Source organism: Hylobates moloch, unplaced genomic scaffold, assembly GCF_009828535.3.
Source record: "Hylobates moloch isolate HMO894 unplaced genomic scaffold, HMol_V3 SCAFFOLD_4, whole genome shotgun sequence".
NCBI classification, from domain to species: Eukaryota; Metazoa; Chordata; class Mammalia; order Primates; family Hylobatidae; genus Hylobates; species Hylobates moloch.
Window position 1 is genome coordinate 10,827,344 of NW_026652279.1, and position 26,890 is coordinate 10,854,233.

A 26,890-nucleotide genomic window follows, 5' to 3' on the forward strand; every position below is an offset into this window, starting at 1 on the left:
ACAAAAATTAGCCTGATGTACTAGCGTGCACCTGTAATCCCAGCTACTTGGGAGGCTAAGGCAAGAGGATCACTTGAACCTGGGAGGCGGAGGTTGCAGTAAGCCGAGATCACGCCACTGCACTCCAGCCCAGGCAACAGAGTGAGACTCTGTCAAAAAAAAAAACAAAACAAAACTACACTTAATACTAATAACATAACTTATAGAAAATTAGGGCTTATCTTCATTTTCTTAAAATATTAATCTCAAATGTAAACAAGTTATATTTTCATAAAACAATATTCATTCCTCATTCATTACTATTGACCACTATAAATTTTGTTAAAAATGAAATACACTATTACTATTTTAAAATCTTTATTCAATCAGATCCATGCTTATTTACATTATCTTTCATTTAGAATTAAAATATTATATCAATCTATAGTTTAAATCATACTTTCAGCCCTTTACAAAATATGTGATTAAAGTTTTCATGGTTTAAAATGGACCTAGAATAGGGAAAATTGGATTCACTTTAATGAAAATTAAAAATTTTGATACACTAGAACATAAATGTATACATACTAAACATACAGTATTAAAACAAGATAAAACATCTACAGTTTTTTTCTTCTATTTTCTAAATACTATAAATCATATACTTTTAATAAGCATTCAAATAAAACTCTCAATAAATGCCAACTGAAGAGAAAGAGAAAAAAAATTTCCTGAACATTCTTTTCACTTCACTACAAGCTTCGTTTCCTAGGTCAGAAGTTACCCACATTTAGAATATCTTAAGTCACAACATAGATATATTTGGTACATTCCACATGCTAAACACTGTACAACTGGCAATTCTCAAAAAAGAGGTAAAAGAAATGTAAGAAATGGTAGACTCAATTTAGCCTCCCAAGAATTGGAAGGACATTTACAGTCTGTGCTTAATTGCCTATAAATCACCAAACAACCTTCCCTTTGTTTACTCATTTTTTATATTCTTGAAAATGTTATTTGCAGCTTTTTTCTTTCCAGAATGGAAACATCTAATTGCAAATCACTTTCCTATCCATTAAAATGTAAATATTATTTTGCAAGAATGCGGGCAGAGATGTTTTAATGACAAACAGCAAAGTATAGCAACGAATATTCAATAGGTATTCTGCCACCTACTGGAGTTTGTCAAGAAACTGTTTAAGTTCACTTTAACTTAAAGAAGTATTGAGAGATCCAAGTGTGTAACAATCGAAATATGGTCAGAGTGTGTATCAGCTATTTATTTGTAGATAAAAAGTAATATATGGTAATATGTAACTAGAAACTTAAAACAGCTGTTTGTCATTTTAAAATAAAATGGAAAACACTTTAAAATTTTCAGTGAATTGATCTTATTGTTAATAAGGATAAAAAAAGAATGTTTAATATTATAAAATTGAAAAGTTTAGGAAAGAGTTTTATTGCAATCTTTTTTCTGCAAATGAAGTTTTTTTCTACTAGTGGATATTTTAAAGGAACTATTTTATAATTCCAGAACGTCTAGTTTCAAATGCTTCACAGAATTTTGTAACTTAAGTTTCATATAGAGTAGTCTCCCCTTATCCACGATTTTGCTTTCTGTGGTTTCAGTTACTCATGGTCAACCACAGTCTGATTACAGGTGAATACACTACAATAAGCTATTTTGAGAGAAAGAGACAGAGAGATCACATTTACATCACTTGTATTACAGTGCATTGTTTTATAACTGTTCTATTTGCAGTTATTGTTTATCTCTTGCTGTCCCTGATTTATAAATAGAACTTTATCATAGATATATATGTATAGGAAAAAACAGTGTATAGAGGGTTCTATACTATCCATGGTTTCAGACATTCACTGGGGGTCTTGGAACGTATGTCCCACGGGTAAGAGGGAACTACTGTATTTTCTAATCCTATACATTTCTTATTGCTTATCTGCCCTTGAATATTACGAAAAAAAATCAAGCTGACAAAAAGCTATTAGACTGCTTTTTACCACTAAAATGACGAAAATTAATTTTATGAATCTGGCTCACACTGAAAGAATATTTATTAACGCTACAAATCAGAGATCCAATGACAGAAACACTGTCTGGAATACAAAAAGAACAAAAATGACGTCATGTGAATTGCCCTGAAAAACTCCAAATTCTTCAAGATGGCTTACTTGTATCTATACTCTGAAGTACTAGTGTTTTAATTTTAACTAAAAATTAAATGAGAGTTTTTTTTTTTTTTTTTTTTTTTGAGACGGAGTCTTTCTCTGTCACCCAGGCTGGAGTGCAGTGGCGCAATCTTGGCTCATTGCAACCTCCACCTCCCAGGTTCAAGCAATGCTCCTGCCTCAACCTCCCGAGTAGCTAGGATTACAGGCGCAAGCCACCACGTTAGGCTAATTTTTGTATTCTTAGTAGAGATGGGATTTCACCAAACTGTTGGCCATGCTGGTCTTGAGCTCCTGACATCAGGTGATCTGCCCGCCTTGGCCTCCCACAGTGCTGGGATTATAGGCGTGAGCCACAGCACCTGGCCGTAAATGAGAGTTTTTGTGTGCAAGCAAAGGCAGTTAAATAACTTTCAGTGGCCGGGAGCGGTGCCTCAAGCCTGTAATCCTAGCACTTTGGGAGGCCGAGGTGGGCGGATCACAAGGTCAGGAGTTCGAGACCATCCTGGCCAACATAGTGAAACCCTGTCTCTACTAAAAATACAAAAAAATTAGCAGGGCATGGTGGCGGGCGCCTGTAGTCCCAGCTACTTGGGAGGCTGAGGCAGGAGAATGGCGTGAACCCGGGAGGCGGAGCTTGCAGTGAGCCGAGATGGTGCCACTGCACTCCAGCCTGGGGGACAGAGCCAGACTCTGACTCAAAAAAAATAAAAAAATAAAAAATAACTTTCAGTAATAAAATGCATCAAAATATTTCACAGGTTTAAAACACAACCTGGTTACCTTTTTGAATAAAATAACATTTGGAAGAAGGCATAGCTACTTTTAAAAGCTATTCCATGCTTTCCTTGTGTTTGAAATTTCAAGAAAAAATAAAACGATAAATCACACAGAATTAAAAATGCCAAATTCAAGTTAATTCCTATAATTTTTCCTTTTGTTATGAATATTCTGTAATATCAAACATTCATTTTTAATGTGCTAAAAATATGGGTTTACAAAATATGAACAGGTAATTTTTACAGAGTAAATTATGTTAAGAACTTTATTATTTTGATTCATTTTTTAGGGTAGTAAAATAATACTTCTTCAAAATCATTTAAATGTTATTGATGCCATTGCAAAATCATTATAAATAAATTTTCTCCATTATCCAATTACATCTAGATAACACTGAATATGTACAGGTTTCTCTGGATAGGTACCAAAAGGTACCACATTTTATACAGACTTAATTGTGAAAGCTGAGTGAAATAAATTTTCAGACCAAAATTTTTTTTAAGTTTAAATCATTCACTCTTTAAATTTCAGACAGTGTCAGTGTGACTCTTACTTTTAAAGGAAAAAAAATATTTTAAAATTTAATAACCACAGATTTAATAATTTTTTACTTTAACACTTAATGTACATTTTCATGAGTAGTAATTAAGATATGTTGAAATTTTAAATGTGAAAGATTTCAAAGTTTCAGTATGTTAACATTACTCTTTAAATGTTCTTAATATATATATAAACACTTACAAATTATAGATACAACTAGTTGTATATCTACAATACATATATGAACACCATTCTTCTTCCCTAGCCATATTGATATGAGGATAAAGTAATAAATCTCTGTGCTATTCAAGGAAAAAAAATGAATGCTTTAAAAAATAAATCTTTAAAGAATAGTTTCAAAAATAAAGTTCAAATATTGCACAAAATAATTTAACTGTAAATATTACTACATAGTGTAAAACAATTTTTAAAAAATTTTTACACTCTACAGTAAATCCCATTTTCTAATTCTATAAAAGAATTTATTGGAAGTCCACATTAAATGTTTAGATATTAAATGTTTACATTCAGTTTGATGGGAATTCAATTTTCACAAGTTAACTGAGCCTTTGTCTTAAAAGTTCATCTATTTGAGTTTTATACATATTTTTTACATCTTCGAGATCTAATCGAAGTTCTTCTGCCTCTTCTGCTTTTTCTCCATACATCTGCAGAATAGTGTTGTATCTTTGATCCAAATCCTGTAAAATATATTTGTTTACAATTTTTAAAATAACTACATAGAACATCTTTAATATTTATATTGCCATAGGAGTCAACAATGAAAACACTACAATTTAAATAAAAGTATATACTCATCTCTTTTAAAAATTAAACTCACACTTCAGTCTATGTTGAACTAAATAGCAAAAAAAGGAATTAAAGAAAAAAACCAAGCTAGATGGCTATCAATTTTACCCTATCTCTCCACTAAATCTACAATTCTCCCCATATATGACTTCTCTCCCATTAATGTAAGCACACTTGATATAAAATTTAGTCTCTTTGTTCCATGGTGGTGTAAGTATTACCCGGCATTTAGCCCACAGGAAAGATCAAAAGAAAACATATTCTCACTATGGCTTAACAGTGTCTTCTAACATCCAGATAAGACAATTGTGATGACACATATAACATCAATCAACAAAATATTACTAAGATCATACAAAGTTCAATGTTATAAATGAAGCATAGCCAAATGAAATCTAGTTCTTTTCCTATACTGGGACTAAACATGATTGTGAAAATTACTCTGAATATGTAAAGACACAAGCAAGATAAAAGATTCATTTTTAAAGTTCTTTGCTCAAATATTAATACTCTTTAATTTTCAAAGAAATCACTAACACATACCATAAACTAAAAGCATGAGATTTAATGTAAATGAACTAAAATATCTTAGACTCATTGTTAGGTGAAGAATACTTACTCTTAGCTGAGTTCTAAGTTTGGGTATCTCCTTCACCTTCTCTTCAAGTTCATCATTTTGATTTGTTAATTTAACTAGTTCTTCAGCCATTATTGATCGAGTTTTTTCTAGATTGCCAATTTCTAGCTGAGAAGCATTACCACAAAATAGTTTAAATCAAAACATATCTTTTTTAATACTCCCACTAATATAAAAATATTTAATGTGTGGTTTTTTTTTTGGAATAGACATGTCAACATATAACCTTGAACTAGCTCTTTCTTAAGTAAAGGAAACAGTGGCAGGAAAAGGGTCCCAACTTTCCTGAGAGGTATACCATTTATAAGGTTTACTGTGTAACAGAGATAAATCCAATTATTTGTTTGAAAACATTCAACCATATATTTTTCTAATCTAAGGAAATGACCCATATTTCAGTTATTCTAAATTACTACAGGAACCCAGAGAAATAAAAATACACTTCAACGTAGCCCCACCTGTGTAGGTGTATCAACAGAGGCTTTCATCACTACCAAAGAAATTAATTAGGTCCCTGTATAGCGTACCGGCTATACAAACATCTGGGATTAAGATTAGTCTGATCTACTTTTTGCCAATTCAAGTTCTTTAATAGAGTAATATTGTCATATAACTAAAAGTATATAATGGGAGTTGAATTTTTACCTATTTCTGAGTGTATTGTTTTTTTTTTTTTTTTTTTTTTGAGACGGAGTCTCGCTCTGTCGCCCAGGCTGAAGTGCAGTGGCGCAATCTCGGCTCACTGCAAGCTCCGCCTCCCGGGTTCACACCATTCTCCTGCCTCAGCCTCTCCGAGTAGGTGGGACTACAGGCGCCTGCCACCACGCCCGGCTAATTTTTTGTATTTTTAGTAGAGATGGGGTTTCACCGTGGTCTCGATCTCCTGACCTCGTGATCCGCCCGCCTCGGCCTCCCAAAGTGCTGGGATTACAAGCGTGAGCCACCGCGCCCGGCCTTCTGAGTGTATTGTGTTTAACACTGAAAAGAGGTATCCTGCTTGAGACCAGGAATGTTCCAAATTTCATTTTTTTTTCAGATTATGGAATAATTGCATCATGTACTTACTGGTTGAGCATCCCAAATCTGGAAATCCAAACTGCTCAATTGAGCATTTCCTTTGAGCAGCATGTCAGCACTCAAAGTTTTGGTTTGGGGGCATTTCAGATTTCAGAGCTGGGATGCTCAACCTGTAAAACATTTCAGTATTTCTGACTGCATAAAGTTTTTTAAAAGCCAAAAAGGTAAGATGGAAGGATGCTCCCTTAACAACTCATGTTGTTTCCTCCCAGGTACAGGGTGTTACAGTTGAACATCTCATCCCCTTTATCCCTTCCTTCCTGGGGTAGCTGGAACAACTTATCCTAAGAGGTAAATCTGAACAGAACAGACATTCACAGCTCAGCAACTTCCCTTTATTCTGTTGGGAAAGAGCTGTTTGAAAGGAGGAGGCATTCTCTGCTCCTAGATGCTTATGTCTTATGTAGGCAGGCTGTAAAACATGGAAGGCCTGCTCCAGCCCAGCATTTCCTGTGACAGATCAGCCAAATCTGCCCAATTCTGGCAATCAGCAGGTTCAGTTGGCTGTTATCCTTAGCTAACTTCTCTTTTTAGCCTTTATCATTGATATATGTGATACATTTTGGGCTTCACATGCCACTATGTCATCTTGTTTCTCAATTTGCTCAGAATTCAGATGGAAATGAAGGGTGCTATTTATTAGGCCTCAAAACTTCATTTATTCTATAGCAAATTTAATTTTTCCAATACCTGTAAATGAGTAATTTCCCCTTCCCTTAGCTTTAGCTGAGACTGTAGGTTTTCAATAATGCTTGATCCTGCTCCCATCCTTACAGCATCATAAAGATTGCTTCCATTTGCTGATACAGACATTGGTCCAAATGAGTGATCATGAGACTCATCCTATGTTAATTAAGAAAGTTTACACAGTTACTCAGTTATCATAGCTTGTCTTCCATTACCAGGTTTGAACAAAAATGGTTCTGTCAAATTTTGCTTTAAATGTCTTCACAAAGGCAGAAAATCATTCATGTATTTCCTCTCACTACATACAATTAGCACTCCTCCACAAGTATTCAGATGAATTATCTATAGAATGGCAAGGTCATGATGACAGACAATATTGCCATTTGCATATTTCCTTTATTATTATTCTAAGAACTAAGCACATATAAAAAATAAAACATCACCTGAGACAGAAAAGATGTCTGTAGTCCTGCCATATCAACACCACTTATTGAACTTGAGCGTGACATGGTGGGAGTACTAGAAACAGAAAATGGCTTGCGTTCCTTAGGGAGTAAAAAAATTCTGTTCAGATTAAAGAGCAAAGAGATAAGCAGAGAAAGCAAGAACATTTCCTAGGGTTAATGAGAACAAAGATTCAGTCTTTTAAAAAAGGCACACTACGAAGGAATTCAATACAATCAAAAGAAGAAAAAAAATTTTTTTAAGATTCATTCTAATTTCCCCATAAAATGGCTTCTGAAGTCTTATCAAAAATATAATATTTGGCCAGGCATGTTGGCTCATGCCTGTAATCCCAGCACTTTGGGAGGCCAAGGAGGGTGGATCACCTGAGGTTGGGAGATCAAGACCAACCTGACCAACATGGAAAAACCCCATCTCTACTAAAAATACAAAATTAGCTGGGCGTGGTGGCGCATGCCTGTAATCCCAGCTACCTGGGAGGCTGAGGCAGGAGAATCGCTTGAACCTGGGAGATGGAGGTTGCAGTGAGCCGAGATAGCACCACTGCACTCCAGCCTGGGCAACAAGAGTAAAACTCAGTCTCAAAAACAAACAAACAAACAAACAAACAAAAAAGTACAATATTTACTAATTAAAGCTGTAGATAGACTTGGTTAGATCATCACAGGACCCATTTATTACAACAATGTAATTTGTTGGGTTTTTATAATGGAATGAGAATGTTTCTATTAAGTTTCATATTATACAATATACTATCAATTAAACCTATGTCTGTAACATAAAATTACTAATCAGTGTTACAAATCATAAAATTTCTGACTTATCCATTTTATTTTTAATGTATTCTTAAAATTCCAAATAAATTCAATAGGTAATTTAAATTTACCTATCAGTAGTTTAAATATATTATGCTAACTCCAAGTAGATGGTAATTCTTTCAATATAGAAACCTCATTTTATTTTTATTTATTTATTTATTTATTTTTTGAGAAAGTCTCGCTCTGTTGCCCAGGCTGGAGTGCAGTGATGTGATCTTGGCTCACTGCAGCCTCCGCCTCCCGGGTTCAAGCAATTCTCCCACCTCTGCCTCCCGAGTAGCTGGGATTATAGGCACATGCCACCACGCCTGGCTAATTTTTTTATTTTTAGTAGAGATGGGGTTTTGCCATGTTGGCCAGGCTCTTAGCCACAAGTGATCCACCCACCTCAGCCTCTCAAAGTGCTGGGATTACAGATGTGAGTCACCATGCCCAGCCTCAGAAAACTCATTTCAGAAAAATCACCCTCATTAACCAGAAAGAAAACAAGCCAGATTTACTCCTTAAGTGCCTATAGACCAAATGAGGTGCACTGGTTTCAGTGACAGACAATTAGATTCCCTTAAAAAAAGGGCAAGAGGTTTTATATTTCAAGTCCTAGAAATCATAAATCTCTTTGGATAAACTCAAAATTACTTTGGGTCCACTCTGAGCAGGACACTGATTATAATACTAGAATTCATCACTATGTTGATTTTACATATTAAAAAAATGATACTTATACAGCAGGGATGTCTAATCTTTTGGTTCCCTGGGCCTCATTTGAAGAACAAGAATTATCTTGGGCCACACATAAAATACACTAACAATAGCCGATGAGCTATTAAAAAAAAAAAATCATAAAAAAAAAATCTCATGATGATTTAAGAAAGTTTACGAATTTGTGTTGGGCTTCATTCAAAATCATCCTGGGCCACACGCCAACCAGGGCCACAGGTTGGACAAGCTTGTTATAAAGCATAGCTAAAATTAAAAAGCAATGACTAATCACAGCATCTACTAAATGGTTACACCACAAACAAACAAAAACAAAATTCAATACCTTTTCTTTTATTGCTTCTTGAGTAAAAATGGCTTTCTTCCTTTCTTGTTCAACTTTCATTCTTTCCATTTCTAACTGACTATTCAACAATGTCTAATGGAAAGAGATAAAGTCAGACAATTTCTGTGATAGTAATTCATGCCATGATAAGTCAATCTCAAAGTTAGAAGCATAAAGTATAAACTCATATTTGTTTTCCTACTAAAGACCAAGTTCCAAAAGCAGTGGCATCACCCATTTCATTTTGTTATCTCATTAGTTTGCTGCCATCCCCAACCATTCACTAATGTAAGCCCTAAGAGGGGAGTGATCACGAAGAGAAATACCTTTTCTTTCCTTGTCTCTTCAAGTGTTCTTACATATTCATCTTTTAGGTTTTCTAATTCAACCTGGTACCTATTAAACAAGAGAGAATTAAAAAGAAAAAAACAGAAAATGAAAAAGATGACAGTATAGACTATTAAAAACTCAGTACTTTATTAACTCCAGTTACATATTAAGAAATCATTTTTACTATCAGCTTGACATCAGTGATTTTCCAACAGTGTGTTCCAGATACCATCTGAGTTTCACTCAGAAACCAAACCAAAAGTGAAAAAGCTCCACTTTTGTGCATTCTATTTATTGGTGCTCTGGGTTAAGATTTCATTTAAAAAGAGACTTTATAAAAATAATTTTGAGTATCATCATCCTATAATATGCTCAGATTCCACAAAGTTTATTAGGGAGTTCTATGAAAATGTTTATAAAAGTTCAGATATTTTACTTTAGAAATCATTTTTGCTTGACTACTTTTTTAAAAAGTAAAATTTCCAAGGAAGAACAGAGGGTAAAAAATACTAAACATTGCTTTAATATAATCTCAGATACATGGATTTTATAGCCCATGGTTTCTAAGAACCCAGAAATTTATTTAGAAAAGACTTAAATTATGCTACTAAAACCCTTGTAATATAAAAGTAACTCCAAAGAGTAGTCTCAAAACTATTTTGTGGTGTTACAGGCCCCTTTAAAAAATCTGATTAAAGGTACAAATCCTTTCCCTGGAAAAATAAATAAATACAAAACATGTCACACAATCTCAACAACCTACATGACAATGAATCCCAGTATTATCTTCTTGTTATAATATTCTATTACTTTTTTTTTTTTTTTTTGGAGACGGAGTCTCGCTCTGCTGCCCAGGCTGGGGTGCAATGGTGCAATCTCTGCTTACTGCAACCTCCGCCTCCCAGGTTCAAGTGATTCTCCTGCCTCAGCCTCCCAAGTAGCTGGGATTACAGGCGTCTGCCACTATACCTGGCTAATTTTTGTATTTTTAGTAGAGACAGGGTTTCACCATGTTGGCCAGGCTGGTCTTGAACTCCTAACCTCAGGTGATCCACCTGCCTCAGCCTCCCAAAGTGCTGGATTACAGGCGTGAGCCACGGCACCCGGCCATAATATCCTATTACTAATAACCCAAACTTTAAATGCTAAAAGTGATTACTTTTAGTTCTTGGTACTCTGAAGCTAAAAGCCAACAACATACTTTGTTTATTTACTTATTTAATTTTTTTTTTTTTTTTTTTGAGACCGAGTCTCACTCTGTAGCCCAGGCTGGAGTGCAGTGGCGGGATCTTGGCTCACTGCAACTTGGGCCTCCCGGGTGTAAGCAATTCTCTAAGCGATTCTCATGCCTCAGCCTCCGAGTTGCTGGGACTACAGGCGCACACCACCATACCTGGCTGATTTTATTTTTAGGAGAGACTAGGTTTCACCATGTTGGCCAGGCTGGTCTCCACCTCCTGACTTCAAGTGATCCGCCCGCCCCAACAACATACTTTTAAAAAGTGCTTTAGGATGTCATGAAACTACCAAAAATATCACTCAGAAACCAGGCTCACCTATTGTTCTCATCCTCCAGTTTACATAGCCTATTTTTCTCTGATTCTAGCTGGGCTTGAAATCTACTGTTTTCCTGCCTCAAGAGAGAATTCTGTGACTCCATGGAAGACATCTGAATTTTGTTAGCAAGGAGTTCTTCTGTGGCTGCACGTTCTCTCTCAACTGCTGCTGCCAGCAAGGTCTGGGATTCACCTGATTATAGGACAGAAAGAAAAATCACATACACATACAGCCCAGAGACCAAAATACCAAGTCAATTCTGATTTCAAACATTTAATGATGCAAGTAGCCACGCTTAAAACTGATAACTATTTATTGCCTAAGGCAGGACTGTCTACTGAGACAAATGAACCAATCTTAACTTATACCTGCTTTATCATTCTTTTCCAAAAGTATTTTAATTTCAAAATGGAGTCATGCATTAAAAGAGTAGTGGATCAACAAATGGTCCTGGAGCAATTAGACATCTATATGCAAAAAAACCAGAAAGCCTACACATCACATCATTCATGAAAATCAACTCAAAATGGATCATAGACTTAAATGTAAAACATGAAACTATAAAACTTTTAGGAAAAAACAGAGGAGAAAGTCTTCAGGATCCAGAGCAAGGCAGATTTGACACAAAAAGCAAGAGCCATAGGAAGAAAAACTGACAAACTGCTTCAAAATTTTCAACTTTTAAATCTATGTGAAGAGGATGAAAAGGCAAGCTACAGAGTGAGAGCAAATAAACGCAAACCATATATCTAGGACTAGTATCAGGAATATATAACAATCTAGTTAGAAAATGGGTAAAAGACATAGACAGAAATTTCACCATAGAGAATGTACAAATGGAAAATAAGGACATAAAATGATATTCAATAACATTACCCATTATGGAAATACAAATTAAAATCATAATGAGATATGACTACATGCTGTCTGAGTAACTAAAAGAAAAAACAGGGACAACACAAAATGTTGGCAAGGATGTGAAGAAACTACATTACTCTTATACAGCCACTTTGTAAACAGTTTGGCATTTTCTTAAAAACACTAAATATGACCTGGCAATTGCACACTTGGTTATTTATCCAGAGAAATGAAAACTTAGGGTCACACTAAAACCTGTACGTGAATATTTACAGTAGCTTTATCTGTAATAGCCAGAGCTTGGAATCAGCCTGGACGTCCTTTGTGCAGTGAATGGTTAAACAAACGTGGTATATACTATGGAATAACACTCAGCAGTAAAAAGACTAAACTACTGATACAAAAACAACTGTGTGAGCCTCTTCCTGGGAATTACACTGAGTGAAAAAGGCCAATCCCAAAATGTCATACACTGTATAATTTTATTTCTGTAACATTCTTGAAATGACAGAATTTTAGAAACGGAGGACAGATTAGTGATTGCCAGAGATTTGGGACAAGGGAGGAAAGGTTGAGAGAGTGGTAGATGTGTTTCCAAAAGGGTAACATTAAGAGTGATTATCTTCAGCTAAGAAAAAAAGAAAAAAAAGCTAACAGGAAGGACTCAATAGTGTTGGAACTGTTCAATATCTTGACTATGGTAATGGATATGTGGTAAAGTTGTATAGAACTTAATACACACACACACACACATATACACAAATGAGTACCAATAAAACTTTGGAAATTTGAATAAAATCAGTAGATTGTATCAATGTCAATACCATGGTTGTGATATTATACATTAATTTTGTAAGATTTTAATACTTGGAGATATTAGGCAATGTGTGCAAAGGACCTTTCTATTTCTTATAACTGCACATGAATCTACATTATATCAATAAAAATTTTCAATTAAAAAAAGAGCAATGGGTAAGATTCTGAGATTTAACTTAGGTAAGAATTTTCATATTTTTTCTCCACCAAAGTAGAGCTGGTAATACCTCTATTTTACATTTTACACTCTGCTCCACAGCACAGCTATGATCTTTTTAATAGCATTCCTTGGTATGTTTGTCCTGTGGCATTGCCTATATGCTAGCACAATATCACACATTGCTGAGGGTAGACTTCAGTCTAAAAACCACAAAAGTACCAGTTTCTAGCATTCATTTATTGCTAAATATTTATTTCAAAAGGTATCATTTTCAGATGTCTCATATTTCATATCACATTGCTCTCAAAAGCTGTCAGAGATAAATGACAGACCTAATATTTATACCTATAAATTTAAATATATATGAAGGTTTATCTAGTTCAGTACATTTTTTTAAGTAAATGAATCTTTTTCTAGACCAAATCTTTCATGGAACTCCAATAAAAAAAGATAGACAAAGGAGGCCCTATTTTCATTAAAGCAGCCAGAGAAGCCCAGCCTCTTATTTATCAAGCTTCCCTCTCACCATTACAGCAGCCCCAAAGGTATCTAAGAGTCCACTGAATACTGTTTGAAAGTCACTAATCTAGTTCACCCCTCCTCATTCATAAGGAATAGCACAGAGATAGTTGGAACAATGTAAGCGACTTGTTCCACATTGTTTTGCTGGATGATTCAAAACAAAACACCCTGAGTCCATGTCTCCTGACTCATATTCAGGTCTGATTTTATCACTACACTGTGATTTCTCAAATTACAGTTAGTGTCAGGCATAGAAGGCATACATGAATTTTTCATGAATTTGCTAGCTTCTGGGATACCTATAATATACATACACTACCTGTCTGTGCTTCAAGGGGAACATTTTAGAATAATACTTTTCTTTTTATTAACATCACAGAAGGGCAACCTAGGGCATGACTGTAAAGAAGCAGAATATGGAATCTTTTTTTTTTTTGAGATGGAGTCTCGCTCTGTCACCCAGGCTGGAGTGCAGTGGAGCAATCTCAGCTCACTGCAGCCTCTGCTTCCCAGGTTCAAGTGATTCTTTGCCTCAGCCTCCCGAATAGCTGGGATAACAGGCGTGCACCATGACACCCGGCTAATTTTTGTATTTTTGGTAGAGACGGAGTCTCATCATGTTGGCCAGGCTGGTCTTGAACTCCTGGCCTCAAGTGATCCGCCCACCTCGGCCTCCCAAAGTGCTGGGATTACAGGTGTGAGCCACCACGCCCTGCCAGAATATGGAATCTTAAGACTCCCTAGTATCTCTCTTCTAAGGTCGATCTTGACTCTCCTTACACCTATTTTCGTTCTTGGAATTCTACCAGTGATGAGAATCATATCTGATCTCTACCTCCTACACTATTGCAGACAAGCTACAAAGGGGTCAGATTTAGCAATGGACAAGAAAAAAAAACGAGTCCAGCAGTCTACTAAAAATACAAAAAATTAGCCAGGCATGGTGGCAGACGCCTGTAGTCCCAGCTACTCAGGAGGCTGAGGCAGGAGAATTATGTGAACCCGGGAGTCGGAGCTTGCAGTGAGCTGAGATCGCGCCACTGCACTCCAGCCTGGGTGACAGAGCGAGACTCCATCTCAAAAAAAAAAAGAAATGAATGAAAGAATGACATGGAAGTACTTTAGCCAGTATCTGATACCATTGTGTAATGGGAAAAAATGGTTTGAAAGAGACATAATAAAGGTATTAAAAATACATGTAGAAAAAGAGAAAACGTAAAAATCTACATATTAGACACAATGTAACCATCAGATCAAATGAATTTCAATTTCATACTATTATTCTAATTCTTTTTTTTTTTTTTTTTTTGAGACAGAGTCTTGCTCTGTCGCCCAGGCTGGAGTGCAGTGGCACAATCTCGGCTCACTGCAAGCTCTGCCTCCCAGGTTCACGCCATTCTCCTGCCTCAGCCTCCCAAGTAGCTGGGACTACAGGCGCCCGCCACCAAGCCCAGCTAATTTTTTTATATTTTTAGTAGAGACGGGGTTTCACCGTGTTAGCCAGGATGGTCTGGATCTCCTGACCTCAAGATCTGCCCACCTCGGCCTCCCAAAGTGCTGGGATTAAAGGCTTGAGCCACCGGGCCCGGCCCCATTATTCTAATTCTATAAACAAGATGGAAGGGCTTCTGCATCGAGCATAAAAACTAAAGCAGTTACCAAGCCTATCAGAAAGATTCTTCTCTAATTTCTCCCACGACGAAGTCTGGGATCCTAGGGTTGCTTGCAAATTTTCTATTTGTCGAAGCAATGGTCTTGTTGTTGATGAAACACTTTGACTCAGTTCCTGGTTTCGATTCTCTGCTTCCTGGAGTCTCTGAATCATGAAATTCTTAAGTCATTACCAATGACAGCAATAAAAACATTAAAAACACTAGCAAACCTAAACTTTGAGAGGTTCCCGGAAAATTATTTTTCCAAGAGAAAATGATTTGCTTTTTAATTATTATTATTATTAATTTTAGAGACGGGGTCTCGCTCTGTCACCCAGGCTGGAGTGCAGTGGCACAATCGTGGCTCACTGTAACCTCAACCTCCTAGGCTCAAGCGATCCTCCCACCTCAGCCTCCCAAGTAGCTGGGACTACAGGTACACGCTACCACACCTGGCTAATTTTTGTATTTTTTTGTAGAGACGAGGTTTCATCATGTTGCTCAGGCTGGCCTCAAACTCCTGAGCTCAGGCAATCTGACTGCCTCAGCCTCCCAAAGCATTGGGATTATAGGCATGAGCCACCATGGCCAGCCCTTAATTTTTTTCTAACTGTTCAATCCTTCTAATAGAGTTAGATTGTGTAATACAGTATCTAAATAAGTGCTTCTTTGGCCAGGCACCGTGGCTTATGCCTGTAATCCCAGCACTTTGACAGGCTGAGGTGGTTGGATCACCTGAGATCAGGAGTTCAAGACCAGCCTGGCCAACATGGTGAAACCTCATCTATAGTAAAAATACAAAAATTCGCTGGGCATGGTGGTGCATGCCTGTGATCCCAGCTACTCGGGAGGCTGAGGCAGGAGAATCGCTTGAACCCAGGAGGCAGAGGGTGCAGCGAGCCAAGATTGTGCCACTGCACTCCAGCCTGGGCAACAGAGCAAGACTCTGTCTCAAAATAAATAAATTAAATAAATAAGTGCTTCTTTAAAAAGCGTTTCTAAGATAGTCTTCAATTACCTGAAGGTTAAAAAAGAGTTCATCCAAACCTCTCAGTAGTTGCCTCCTCATCCAAATATTTCTAAGTATTTATAAAAACAGAAAAATCAATCTAAACTGTATTTCCTCTCCCTTTTCCTGTGCATGTTATAAATGACTGAAAATTAACAGAGGCATAGAAACCGGGAACTTTGACTGACAATCACTAATAAGCCATTACAAATGGAAAAGCAATACTGAATACATATAACAAATCTATCGAAACATTATTTTCTATAAAACAAAATAAGGAATTTCCTTGTATATATTTTTAAGGTGCCCATTCTGATTTATTCACACAAGCCACAAAAATTCAGCAAATGCTAAGTGTGATAGTAATCCTCTCAATTCCATGAACATTACCCCACTGAGTAATTCTTTTATTTCTAGAAAAACACATACTTCTTGGATTTGTGTTTCGGAAAACTGTGACAGTACCTGCTGAAGTTCACCGATCTCATGGCGTAAATAATCCTCTTTTCTGGCAGCTGCTTGTTCTGTACGCTGCAATGCAAGCCTAAGGTCCCCTACCTGTAGGGGGAGAAACAATACATTCACAAACAATGGTACAGTATTATCTATAACTTCCCGCTAACTACACATTTTGGGTTGTGTCGATATTGTTCATGTATAATATTTCATACTTTCCAATGAACTTTTACATATGATTATCACACCTCTCATTCATCAAGCAATTCCAATACTGTATGTATATTCTATGTTTACTTAGAAAAGCATTCTGTTAAGGCAAAGAAACGCAAACAAATATGTATAAGGCACAGTCATTACCATACAATATTGGAGAAAAGACAATGCATCCATAAACATTTGCCACATCAGACAGGAAGTGATAGGTGCTACATGGGGCTCCACTCATATGCAGGAGCATACATTATAAACTACCATAGCCTTTTTGGAAAACATTATAACATGTTTAAAGAATCATCAAACTTCTCACATCCTTTCACCTGGCCATCTTAGTCTTGGGAATTTACTCTAAGAAAGCAGATATGTAAATACACAGGGATATTCCCTACAGTATTAAATACGCTAGCAAACACAAAACTGGAAATATTCTAAATCTCCATCACTAGTAATCTATATTTGCAAATGTTGATACAACATAAATATAACCCTTAAAAATTACAATAAATGTATAAAACGTAAAAAAATTTCTAATATACTATTAAATGGAAAACTATAAAATAATATGTAAGACATCAATTATGAAAAATACATATATGGAAATAGAATAAAACACTAATACATAAAACTGACAGTACTTGTAAAAAGTGATGGATTTATGCATGGTAACTCATATATGCTCTATCTCCCATTCCCCCAATTTTTCTGTATTATTATTATTCTAATGTATTTTAAATTCAAATTACTGATATTTTATCTATCCCAGTAATACAGTAGCAGAAACACAGAGGATATATGGACCATGGCATGCCTTATAATAGCAAAACACTGAAAATAACCCAAATATCCATCAGTAAGAAACAGCTGAAAATACTTCACCTAATTAAGTATTAGAAAACTGTAAAGAGATACTTTTTAAAAACCTCTATGTTTTACTAGAGTGATCATCAGGATATTTTACTAAGTAAATAAAACAAGTTATAAAACAACATAAATAATAAACTATCATTTATGTAAAAAGGATGCAGCAGATAGAAATAGGTGTATAATCCATCAAATGTTTTATGATAAAAACTCTATGTTTTACTAGAGTGATCATCAGGATATTTTACTAAGAAAATAAAACAAGTTATAAAACAGTGTGAATAATAAACTGTCATTTATGTAAAAAGGATGTAGGAGACAGAAATAGGTGTATAAGTGAATGTGTATGTACACAGAACATGTAAATATATAGATACATATATTTTCTTGCATTTTGCCAATAGAAACACTGAAAAGATAAGCCAAACTCTAATAAAATGGTTACCTACAGGCAAAGAGAGGAAATGGGGAGCAGCTAAATTGGAAGTAAATATCTGAATAGATTTTGCTCTCACTTTGGAATCATGTAAATGTTTTACATATACAAAATTTAAAATTAAATCAAAAGGGCACAGGAGTCAATAAAAATAGTTTTCTCAATAACTGGTCCTGCAACAACTGGATATCCACATGCAAAAGACCTAAATGTGAGAGCTAAGACAACAAAACTCTTAGAAGGAAACTGATGAAACTCTGCATAAACTTGGATTAAGCAATGGTTTCTTAAATATGATGCCAAAAGCACAAATAACAAAAGAAAACATAGATAAGCCAGACTTTATTAAAATTAAAAACTTTTGGCATCAAAGGACACTATCAAGAAAAAGAAAGACGATCCACAGAGAGGCAAAAAATATTGACAAATCCTATATCTGATATACAAAAAAAAATTAGCCGGGTGGGCGAGCGCGGTGGCTCACGCCTGTAATCCAAGCAGTATGGGAGGCCAAGGGGGGCGGATCACGAGGTCAGGAGATTGACACCATCCTGGCTAACACGGTGAAACCTCGTCTCTACTAAAACTACAAAAAAAACTAGCCAGGTGGCCAGGCGCAGTGGCTCAGGCCTGTAATCCCAGCACTTTGGGAGGCGGAGGCAGGTGGATCAACAGAGGTCAGGAGTTCGATACCAGCCTGGCCAACATGGTGAAACCCTGTCTCTACTAAAAAAAAATACAAAAAATCAGCCAGGCATGGTGGCGGGCACCTGTGATCCCAGCTACTCGGGAGGCTGAAGCAGGAGAATCGCTTGAACCTGGGAGGTGGAGGTTGCAGGGAGCCGAGATTACACCATTGCACTCCAGCCTGGGCAACAAGAGCGAAACTCCGTCTCAAAGAAAAAAAAAATTAGCCAGGCATGGTGGCACCTGCCTGTAGTCCCAGCTACTCAGGAGGCTGAGGCAGGAGAATCGCTTGAATCCCGGGGGTGGAGGTTGCAGTGAGCTGAGATCATGCTACTGCACTCCAGTCTGGCAAGAGTGAGACTCCGTCTCAAAACAAAAATAAATCGAAAAAAAAAAAAAAAAATGCAAATCAACACCATACTCAGTTACCACTTCACACACTAAAAAGGCTATAATTTTAAAAACAGACAATAATAAATGTTGGCAAGGATGTGGAGACACTGAAACTCTCACCTACTGCTGGTGGGAATGTAAAGTAATGCAGCCACTGTGGAAAAGTTTGCCAGTTCCTCAAAAAGTTAAATATATAGAGCTACCATATGACCTAAGGATATATATCTAGGAGAATTTAAAATATATGTTCACACAAAAATTTGTGCATGGATATTTATAGCAGCATTATTGATAATAACCACAAAGTATCAATAACCCATATGCCCATCGACTGAGTATAAATAACCCATATGCCCATCAAGTGATGATTTTATGAGACAAAGCCTCACAAATTTTGTTTTTCCTACTTCATCTGAGGTCCTTGGACTCCCACAGATGTTATGAATGAGCTCAGGAGTTAAATGGATTCTCTCAAAATTATATGCAATATGTATGTGCATTTTTGCTCTTCTAAGAGGGTTCCTAGCTTTGATAATACTCTCAAATGGGTGTAAAACTCACAAAAAAATTAAACAATACTGGTATCATGTAAGCATTACTTTAATAGTTTTAAAAAACACAACTGGTTATTTAGCAGAATCCAGTATTCTGAAATCTAACACATGTATCACTACATTAAGTTTGATTCAAACCAGCTAATAAATTGTTTAATTTGTAGAGGCATAAACAAATATTTTTAAAACTACTCTAATTCATCATCCATTGCTTACTTGAATGGCTAATGTTTCTTGCTGCTGACGGGCTTCTTCTTGGGCCTTCTCTAATGCTGCAGAAAGTTCTTCTTTAGCTTTCACTTCACGGCTCAGAGCAGCTTCCTGTGCCTCACTATCCTTTGCAGCATTGGCTTTGTGAAGATCAGTAAGTTCTCTTAAAAAATTAGATTGAGTTTATAAATGTTGCCAGTGATCAGATAATAGAAAAAGTATTTCTTCAACATCCTACTCTGATAATTCATTCTAAATGGGTTGCATATTTGTTCATTTTCTTACTTGTATGCACTATCCAGGGCAGCCTGAATACTTCGGTTCTTTTCTTCAAGTTCATCCATGTCTACCTGAAGACGGCCAAGATCTTTCTCTTGGCGTTCTACCACGGAATTTAGTTTTTTAATGTTTTCTCTATGTTGTTTCTCAACCTCTTCTTTGCCATCAAGGACCTATATGTTATAAAAACAGACAAAAGTATTTTTCGAGAAATAATACCGTGGTAAATAACTGTATTCCAGGAATCTATAATAATGGAGAAAAATATATATTTTTTTGAGACAAAGTCTCACTCTATTGCCCAGGGTGGAATGCTCTGGCTCACTGCAACCTCTGCCTCCCAGCTTCAGGCAATTTTCATGCCTCAGCCTCCCAAGTAGCTGGGACTACAGATGTGTACCACCATGCCTGGCTAATTTTTGTTATTAGGTTGGTGCAATATTTTTAGCAGAGGCAGGGTTTCACCTTGTTGGCCAGGCTGGTCTCGAATTCCTGGCCTCAAGTGATCTGCCTGTCGCAGTCTCCGAAAGTGTTGGGATTACAGGCGTGAGCCACCCCATTCAGCTGAAAAATCTTATCATTTTTCTACTGTTTGAAAAATCCTTCTTACATGATACACCCCATTAAATCTTTTCAAATGCTCCATAACCATGGCTAACTGTTCACACAGGAAGTAATAACAATATATATGTAGAGAATTATGATTGCTATTCACCTGTTTCAAATGCTGCAACTCCTCTTCTAGCTCTTTAACTTTTTTGTTCAGCTTTGCAACCATATTTTCATTCTCCTTGTCTTTAGCTCTTAATTTCTTGATGATGTTAGAATTATGCAGCTGCTGTTTTGAAAGTTTTTCTCCTGGTGATAGTAAAAAAGTATAAACTCAAATGATAACTATTCCCTAAAAATTTCAGTAGAATGTTTTATCTAATCAGTAACATGAAATAATAGAATTTTTTTAAATCACAATTTTGTAACCCACAATGTTACAACTAATTTGGACAGGAATCATCAATGAATGTTAACATTATTGGGTAAAAGGTTGTTGGGAAACTGGATATTGACATGGTCTTAAAGAATCACTCTCATATATCACCTACTAATTTTAAAGAGAAAAATCTGGCAGTCAACTCCTTAACTAAGCATTCAGTTTTGGCATCACCAATTGTAGTATAGCCTGACAATATGTGCCTGCTGATGTGATGTAGGTGTTCAATATCACCTAGATATTTCCTACTAGAAATATGAACTAAATCTAATCTAAATCTAATCATGAAGAAAGTAACAAATTCCTGAACATGGGTAGGACATCCTGTGGGACAACTGCCCTGGACTCCACAGAGTCCTCAAAGACATAAAGAAGAGAGAACTGTCCTAGATTGATGGAAGACTAAAAGGACATAAGAACAAAATGCAATGGGCGAACTTTGGATCCTGGGGCAGAACAAATGATCAACTATAACAGACACTTTTAGAGACAACTAGGATAAATATTAAAATATATGCTGGACTACGCTTCTGAATTAATGCTGATTTCTTAGGTTTGACTATGACGTACCTGTAAAGGAAAATGTACTTGCCCTTGGGAGATGCAGACTGAAGAATTTAGGAGCAGAATGTTATGGTATTTGTAACCTCCTTTCAACTGAGTTGACAAAAGGGCAGTGTATGTATGTGCAGAAAGATATGGAAGAGGTATGGCAAGATGTTAACACTTGATGAATCTAGGTGATGAAGTAATCAGGTACTCATTGTAGCGTGCTTTCAGCTTTGAGTTTTACAGCTCTTTAGCTTTAAGTTTTAAAAATACTAGCCGGGTGCAGTGGCTCACACCTGTAATCCCAGCACTTCTGGGAGGCAGGCGGATCACCAGAGGTCAGGAGTTCAAGACCAGCCTGGCCAACATGGTGAAACCCCAACTCTACTAAAAATACAAAAACTAGCTTGGCATGGTGGCGGGTACCTATAGTCTCAGCTATTCGGGAGGCTGAGGCAGGAGAATCACTTGAACCTGGGAGGCGGAGGTTGCAGTGAGCTGGGATCATGCCACTGCACTCCAGCCTGGGCAACAGAGTGAGACTCTGTTTCAAAAAAAAAAAATTTCTGGGGCACACGGAAACAATATGTAATACCCTTTTATGAAATGTAAATACTCTGTGAATATAAAGTACTCCCATGTGAAATTGCTCTGTTTTCTCTGTAAAAAGGCTCATTAAGCAAAAGAAGACACTAGTTCATTCTCTGACAAAATTACTAAATTACAAAATAGTAACATTTGATATTCATATTTCAAATAACTCTTAAACTTTAAAATAAGAAAACCATGCAGTTAGCCTTCCCCTCAGTCTCTGATATTGTAAGGCAAAGCAGTTAATGACTTCAAGACATCTTGAGAAAATAATTATAACAACTGTTCCTTCATTTTTCTATTTTAGTGCTTAGAATTGTGTTTCACAATTATCTGCCCTCCTATATTTCCCTCTCACTAAACTAAGCCCCTAAAGGACAGTGTCATATTTATTATTGTATCAAATATAATATCTGACATACTAACTGTTCAATAAATATTAGTTGAATAAATGAAAAAGTTGGGTAAAGCTAACTTTTTCAAATGAAATGACTGCTTCCAACTGTTCTCAAACTCTACAATTTCTCTGGAAATTCACTTAAGTTCAATGATTTAAGCACAAAAACATTCATCACAGCACTAACTGTAATATTAACATTATAAAAATAAATGTACAACATTAGAAACAGTAAAACATATTATGGTATACCCATATAATGGACTTTAATACAGCCATTAATAATGATAAAAAGCATTTAATGGCATAGAGAGAGGTAAGAGAAAGATTGGAAATTATATGATCTTAACTATGTTTAAATATGCATTGAAAAAAATGCATTAAAACTAGAAAAAATTAATAGTTCCTTATAATATTAGATTATAATCTACTTTTCCACTTTATTCATATACTTTCCTATAACTTCAAAACTTTCTACAAGTAGCAAGTATTACTCTTATAACTACAAAAACTTTAATTAACAAGAGAAATAAAAAGAGAGATTCACTTGACCACCTTTTCCAAAACCTCCTCTCTCTCAGGATATTACATGAAGAAATTAATTCAGTATCCATTTGTAATGATTTATTTCATGAATAGATCTTTAATTTCTGTAACACTATCAATTTTATTTATTTATTTATTTATTTTTTTGAGACAAAGTCTCATTCTGTCGCCCAGGCTGGAAGTACAGTGGCGTGATCTCGGCTCACTGCAACCTCCACCTCCCAGGCTCAAGCAATCCTCCTACTTCAGCCTCCCGAGTAGCTAGGATTAGAGGCATGCACCACCACCATCCGGCTAATTTTTGTATTTTTAGTACAGACAGGGTTTCACCATGTTGGCCAGGCTGGTCTCGAACTCCTGACCTCAAATGATCCACCCACCTCTGCCTCCCAAAGTGCTGAGATTACAGTCATAAGCCACTGCACTCAGCCAACCTTGTTTATTTTAAATTTTTTCAGAGACAGAAGTGCTTAATAATTTAAAAATTAAAACAATACAATGAAAAATTCACTATCATATGCCAGAACAAGACAATATGATACAGTACACAAGCTAGGTATTCAGATATTACATAAATCCCAGAATTATACACTTTGAATGTCTTGGTTTAAATGTCAGGCTCTTAAGACCTGTTTAAAGTTTTCTTAGGGCAGCACAAATTTCTGTCTATTTTACAGGGACAATTTTTTTTTTACTTCCTAAAAACAAAAGCTAGAAACACATATCTCTGTTTCAATATATCTTACTACCCATTCTTCCATAAACTGTCACCTACTATTTCTATGGTTTATGTCCAAACCCTCCTTGCTTTCAGTATTTTTAATTAGGAAGCATCAGCTAGTTATGTGGCAAGTACTTTTCCTGTTCTTACAGTATTTTTCATAGTCAACCAAATACTATACGCACCTTCTTCCATTAACCCTCGGATCTGTTCATCTTTCTCTTTCAAAAGGTCTGCAGTTTCACTACTATTTAATCTAGTGGCAAGTTCTTCTTTTATGTTTTTGATTTCCTAATAAAAAAGAAATCTGTGAATACTGTAAAGAATTACTTTCACTCTAAGTACAGTTCTCATTTTTCCCCCATCCAAAGAAGCTATCCATAATCACATTCTCAGTAAGAATCTGTAAGTTTCATTCAGTTAATCTACTACCTTGGTTAACTAAGACTAAGAAAACAGTTTTGAAAATGATTTTCAAAACCTAAATTCAGATATACAAGCAAGTGTTCATATGAAAATATAAATGAGAACACATTAACTTTCCTTTTTATTTTTATTTTTATTTTTTTTGAGACAGGGTCTTACTCTGTCACCCAGGCTGGAGTGCAGTGGTACAATCAAAACTCACCACAGCCTCAACCTCCCAGGCTCAGGTGATCCTCCCACCTCAGCTTCCCGAGTAGTTGGGACCACAGGCACATGCCACCATGGCCAACTAATCTTTGTACTTTTTGTAGAGATGAGGTCTCACCATGTTGTCCAGGCTGGTCTTGAACTCCTGGGCTCAAGCGATCCACCCTCCTCGGCCTCCTGAGTAGCTGTGACCACAGGTGCACACCAGCATGACCAGCTAACTTTATGCCTTTTTTAGTAGAGGCGGGGTCTCACCATGTTACCCAGGCTGCTCTCTAACTCGTGGGCTCAAGTGATCCACCCACTTCATCCTCCCAATGTGCTGAGATTATAGGCATGAGCCACCACACCTGGCCAAAAATCTACAATTTAAATGTTAATAGATGATATCCTTTTCACCTTACTTCTCCTTTTTCCAACATCAAAATATGATGAATGCACTCCTCAAAAATCTATGTCTCTATAGAGTTTAATGAATATTATTTCAAATTTCAATTACCTTTTTAGCAGCATCTCTCTCTTTGCAGGCTAGTTGAACTTTCTTTTCTGCTTCTGCAATTCTTTGAGTAAACTCATCTTTCAAGGAAGAAATGCTACTGCTTTCTTCTTTTACTCTGAACATTTCACTAAATTTAAAATAATATTTGAGAATGAGGATGGTGTTTATATATCCCAAAGGTATACATAAGTTCAATTCTCAAAAGGAAGATAACTTTTCTCTGACATATACCTTATTAAAATAGAACAGTTTTAGGCCTATTAACTTTTAAGAAAAAAAAAAAAGGAAATTTCCCTTGCTAAATTTATTTTAAAACACCTCAAAGAAAACCTGTTAGAAAGTGAAAATGTCACCAATATCTGACATGCAAAAATAAGAGAAAAGTAAATACAATGTTTCAATTCTGAATCTTGCGTCACATTTTCCCAATCAGCTCCTTATAGCAAAACTGTGTTATTGTATGACACAGTTTTCTTTAAATACATGTTTTAAATCTCTAATACTAAAAGACTAAAAGTGAAAGGAAGAGTTTTCCAGTTTTTGCAAAACGACTCTCTTCAATGGCAGAGGTAATATGGTAAAGACAATTAAAAGAGAAAAGTAATCTTTAGGGTTATAATTGAAAGCTATACAACTTTCAATAATGATAAAATTACAAAACATTTTAATTTCAAAAACATTCTTAAATATGTACAAAGTACACAGGCTTTCAGAAAATGTGTAACATTATTCACATTTGCAGAATACTTACTCTTTTAGGTTATCATAAGCTTCTTCCAGAAGTGCTTTTTCCTTACTAAGAGATAGTAACTGAGCCTCCCTTTTTCCCAGCTTTTCATTCAGAAATTCAACTGTCTGGATAAGGCGAATACATAAAAGTCAGAACACTTAGCCTTAAAAAAGACCATTTTTACATGCAGGTGTATCACTATAACAAAGAAAACAGCTCTATCTCATAAAAACAATCAAGAACAGTATTAGGAACACAGAGGATCCAGAACAAGAACTCTTATGCAGCTGATAGGAGAGTAAAAGTAAGTACAACCAAATAGCTAGTGGGAGTGTAAGTTGAGAAACCACTTGAGAAAACAATTAGGCAATATCTAGTTGGGGATCTACATACTCTTTGATATAGAAAATTTCACTTTTAGGTAGACCTTAGAGGAAAATTCTTGCATAAATGCACTAGGTGACATGTATAAGAATACTTAATGCAGTTCCCTTATAATAGTAAAAATCTGGAATAATCTGCATATACACCAAAAGAAGATGGGAGATGGATGCAATCAAAAGAGGTCAAAAAGGAAATTTAAAGCCTCTATATCTTAGCTAGGTTGTGGATACACAAGTGTCTGTTTTCCGTATTATTCTTTACCCAAAACACATACCCTTTTTAAAATACGATATATTGCATTTAAAAAAAGTAGGCCGGGCGCAGTGGCTCATGCCTGTAATCCCAGCACTTTGGGAGGCCAAGGTGGGTGGATCACCCGAGGTCCGGAATTTGAGAGCAGCCTGGCCAACATGGCAAAACTCAGTCTCTACTGAAAATACAAAAATTAGCTGGGCATGGTGGCAGGCACCTGTAACCCCGGCTACTCAGGAGGCTGAGGCTGGAGAATCGCTTGAACCCAGGAGGTGGAGGTTGCAGTGAGCCAAGATCATGCCATTGCACTCCAGCCTGGGTGACAAGAGCGAAACTCTATCTCAAAAAATAAAAATAAAAAATAAATATATAAATAAAAGTAGAGACTGGGCACGGTGGCTCATGCTTGTAATCCCAGCACTTTGGCAGGCCGAGGAGGGCAGATCACTTGAGGTCAGTCACGAGTTCAAGACCAGCCTGACCAATATGGTGAAATCCCATCTCTACAAAAAATACAAAAATTAGCCGGGCATGGTAGCATACATCTGTAGTCCCAGCTACTTGGGAGGCTGAGGCAGG

General features: G+C 36.2%; 1 protein-coding gene across 3 annotated transcripts in view; it reads right to left on the minus strand.

The window, feature by feature from the left end:
• Positions 1–2,196: 2,196 nt before the first annotated feature.
• The window catches only part of TMF1 (TATA element modulatory factor 1), a 31,219-nt gene continuing 6,525 nt past the window's right edge, over positions 2,197–26,890 (minus strand). For 2 of the 3 annotated variants that reach the window (XM_032149472.2, XM_032149473.2), the window contains exons 3-17: positions 25,697–25,800; positions 24,946–25,072; positions 23,999–24,104; positions 20,737–20,879; positions 20,028–20,194; positions 19,749–19,905; positions 16,392–16,484; positions 14,925–15,081; positions 10,909–11,101; positions 9,349–9,418; positions 9,023–9,115; positions 7,141–7,242; positions 6,701–6,853; positions 4,916–5,041; positions 2,197–4,187 (exon numbers count right to left, since the gene is read on the minus strand). In XM_032149472.2, the coding sequence (XP_032005363.1) occupies positions 4,044–4,187; positions 4,916–5,041; positions 6,701–6,853; positions 7,141–7,242; positions 9,023–9,115; positions 9,349–9,418; positions 10,909–11,101; positions 14,925–15,081; positions 16,392–16,484; positions 19,749–19,905; positions 20,028–20,194; positions 20,737–20,879; positions 23,999–24,104; positions 24,946–25,072; positions 25,697–25,800 (1,935 nt within the window). In that variant the 3' untranslated portion in view covers positions 2,197–4,043. The remainder of the gene's footprint in view (positions 4,188–4,915; positions 5,042–6,700; positions 6,854–7,140; positions 7,243–9,022; positions 9,116–9,348; positions 9,419–10,908; positions 11,102–14,924; positions 15,082–16,391; positions 16,485–19,748; positions 19,906–20,027; positions 20,195–20,736; positions 20,880–23,998; positions 24,105–24,945; positions 25,073–25,696; positions 25,801–26,890) is intronic. The other variant, XM_058437149.1, reaches the window with a different exon arrangement.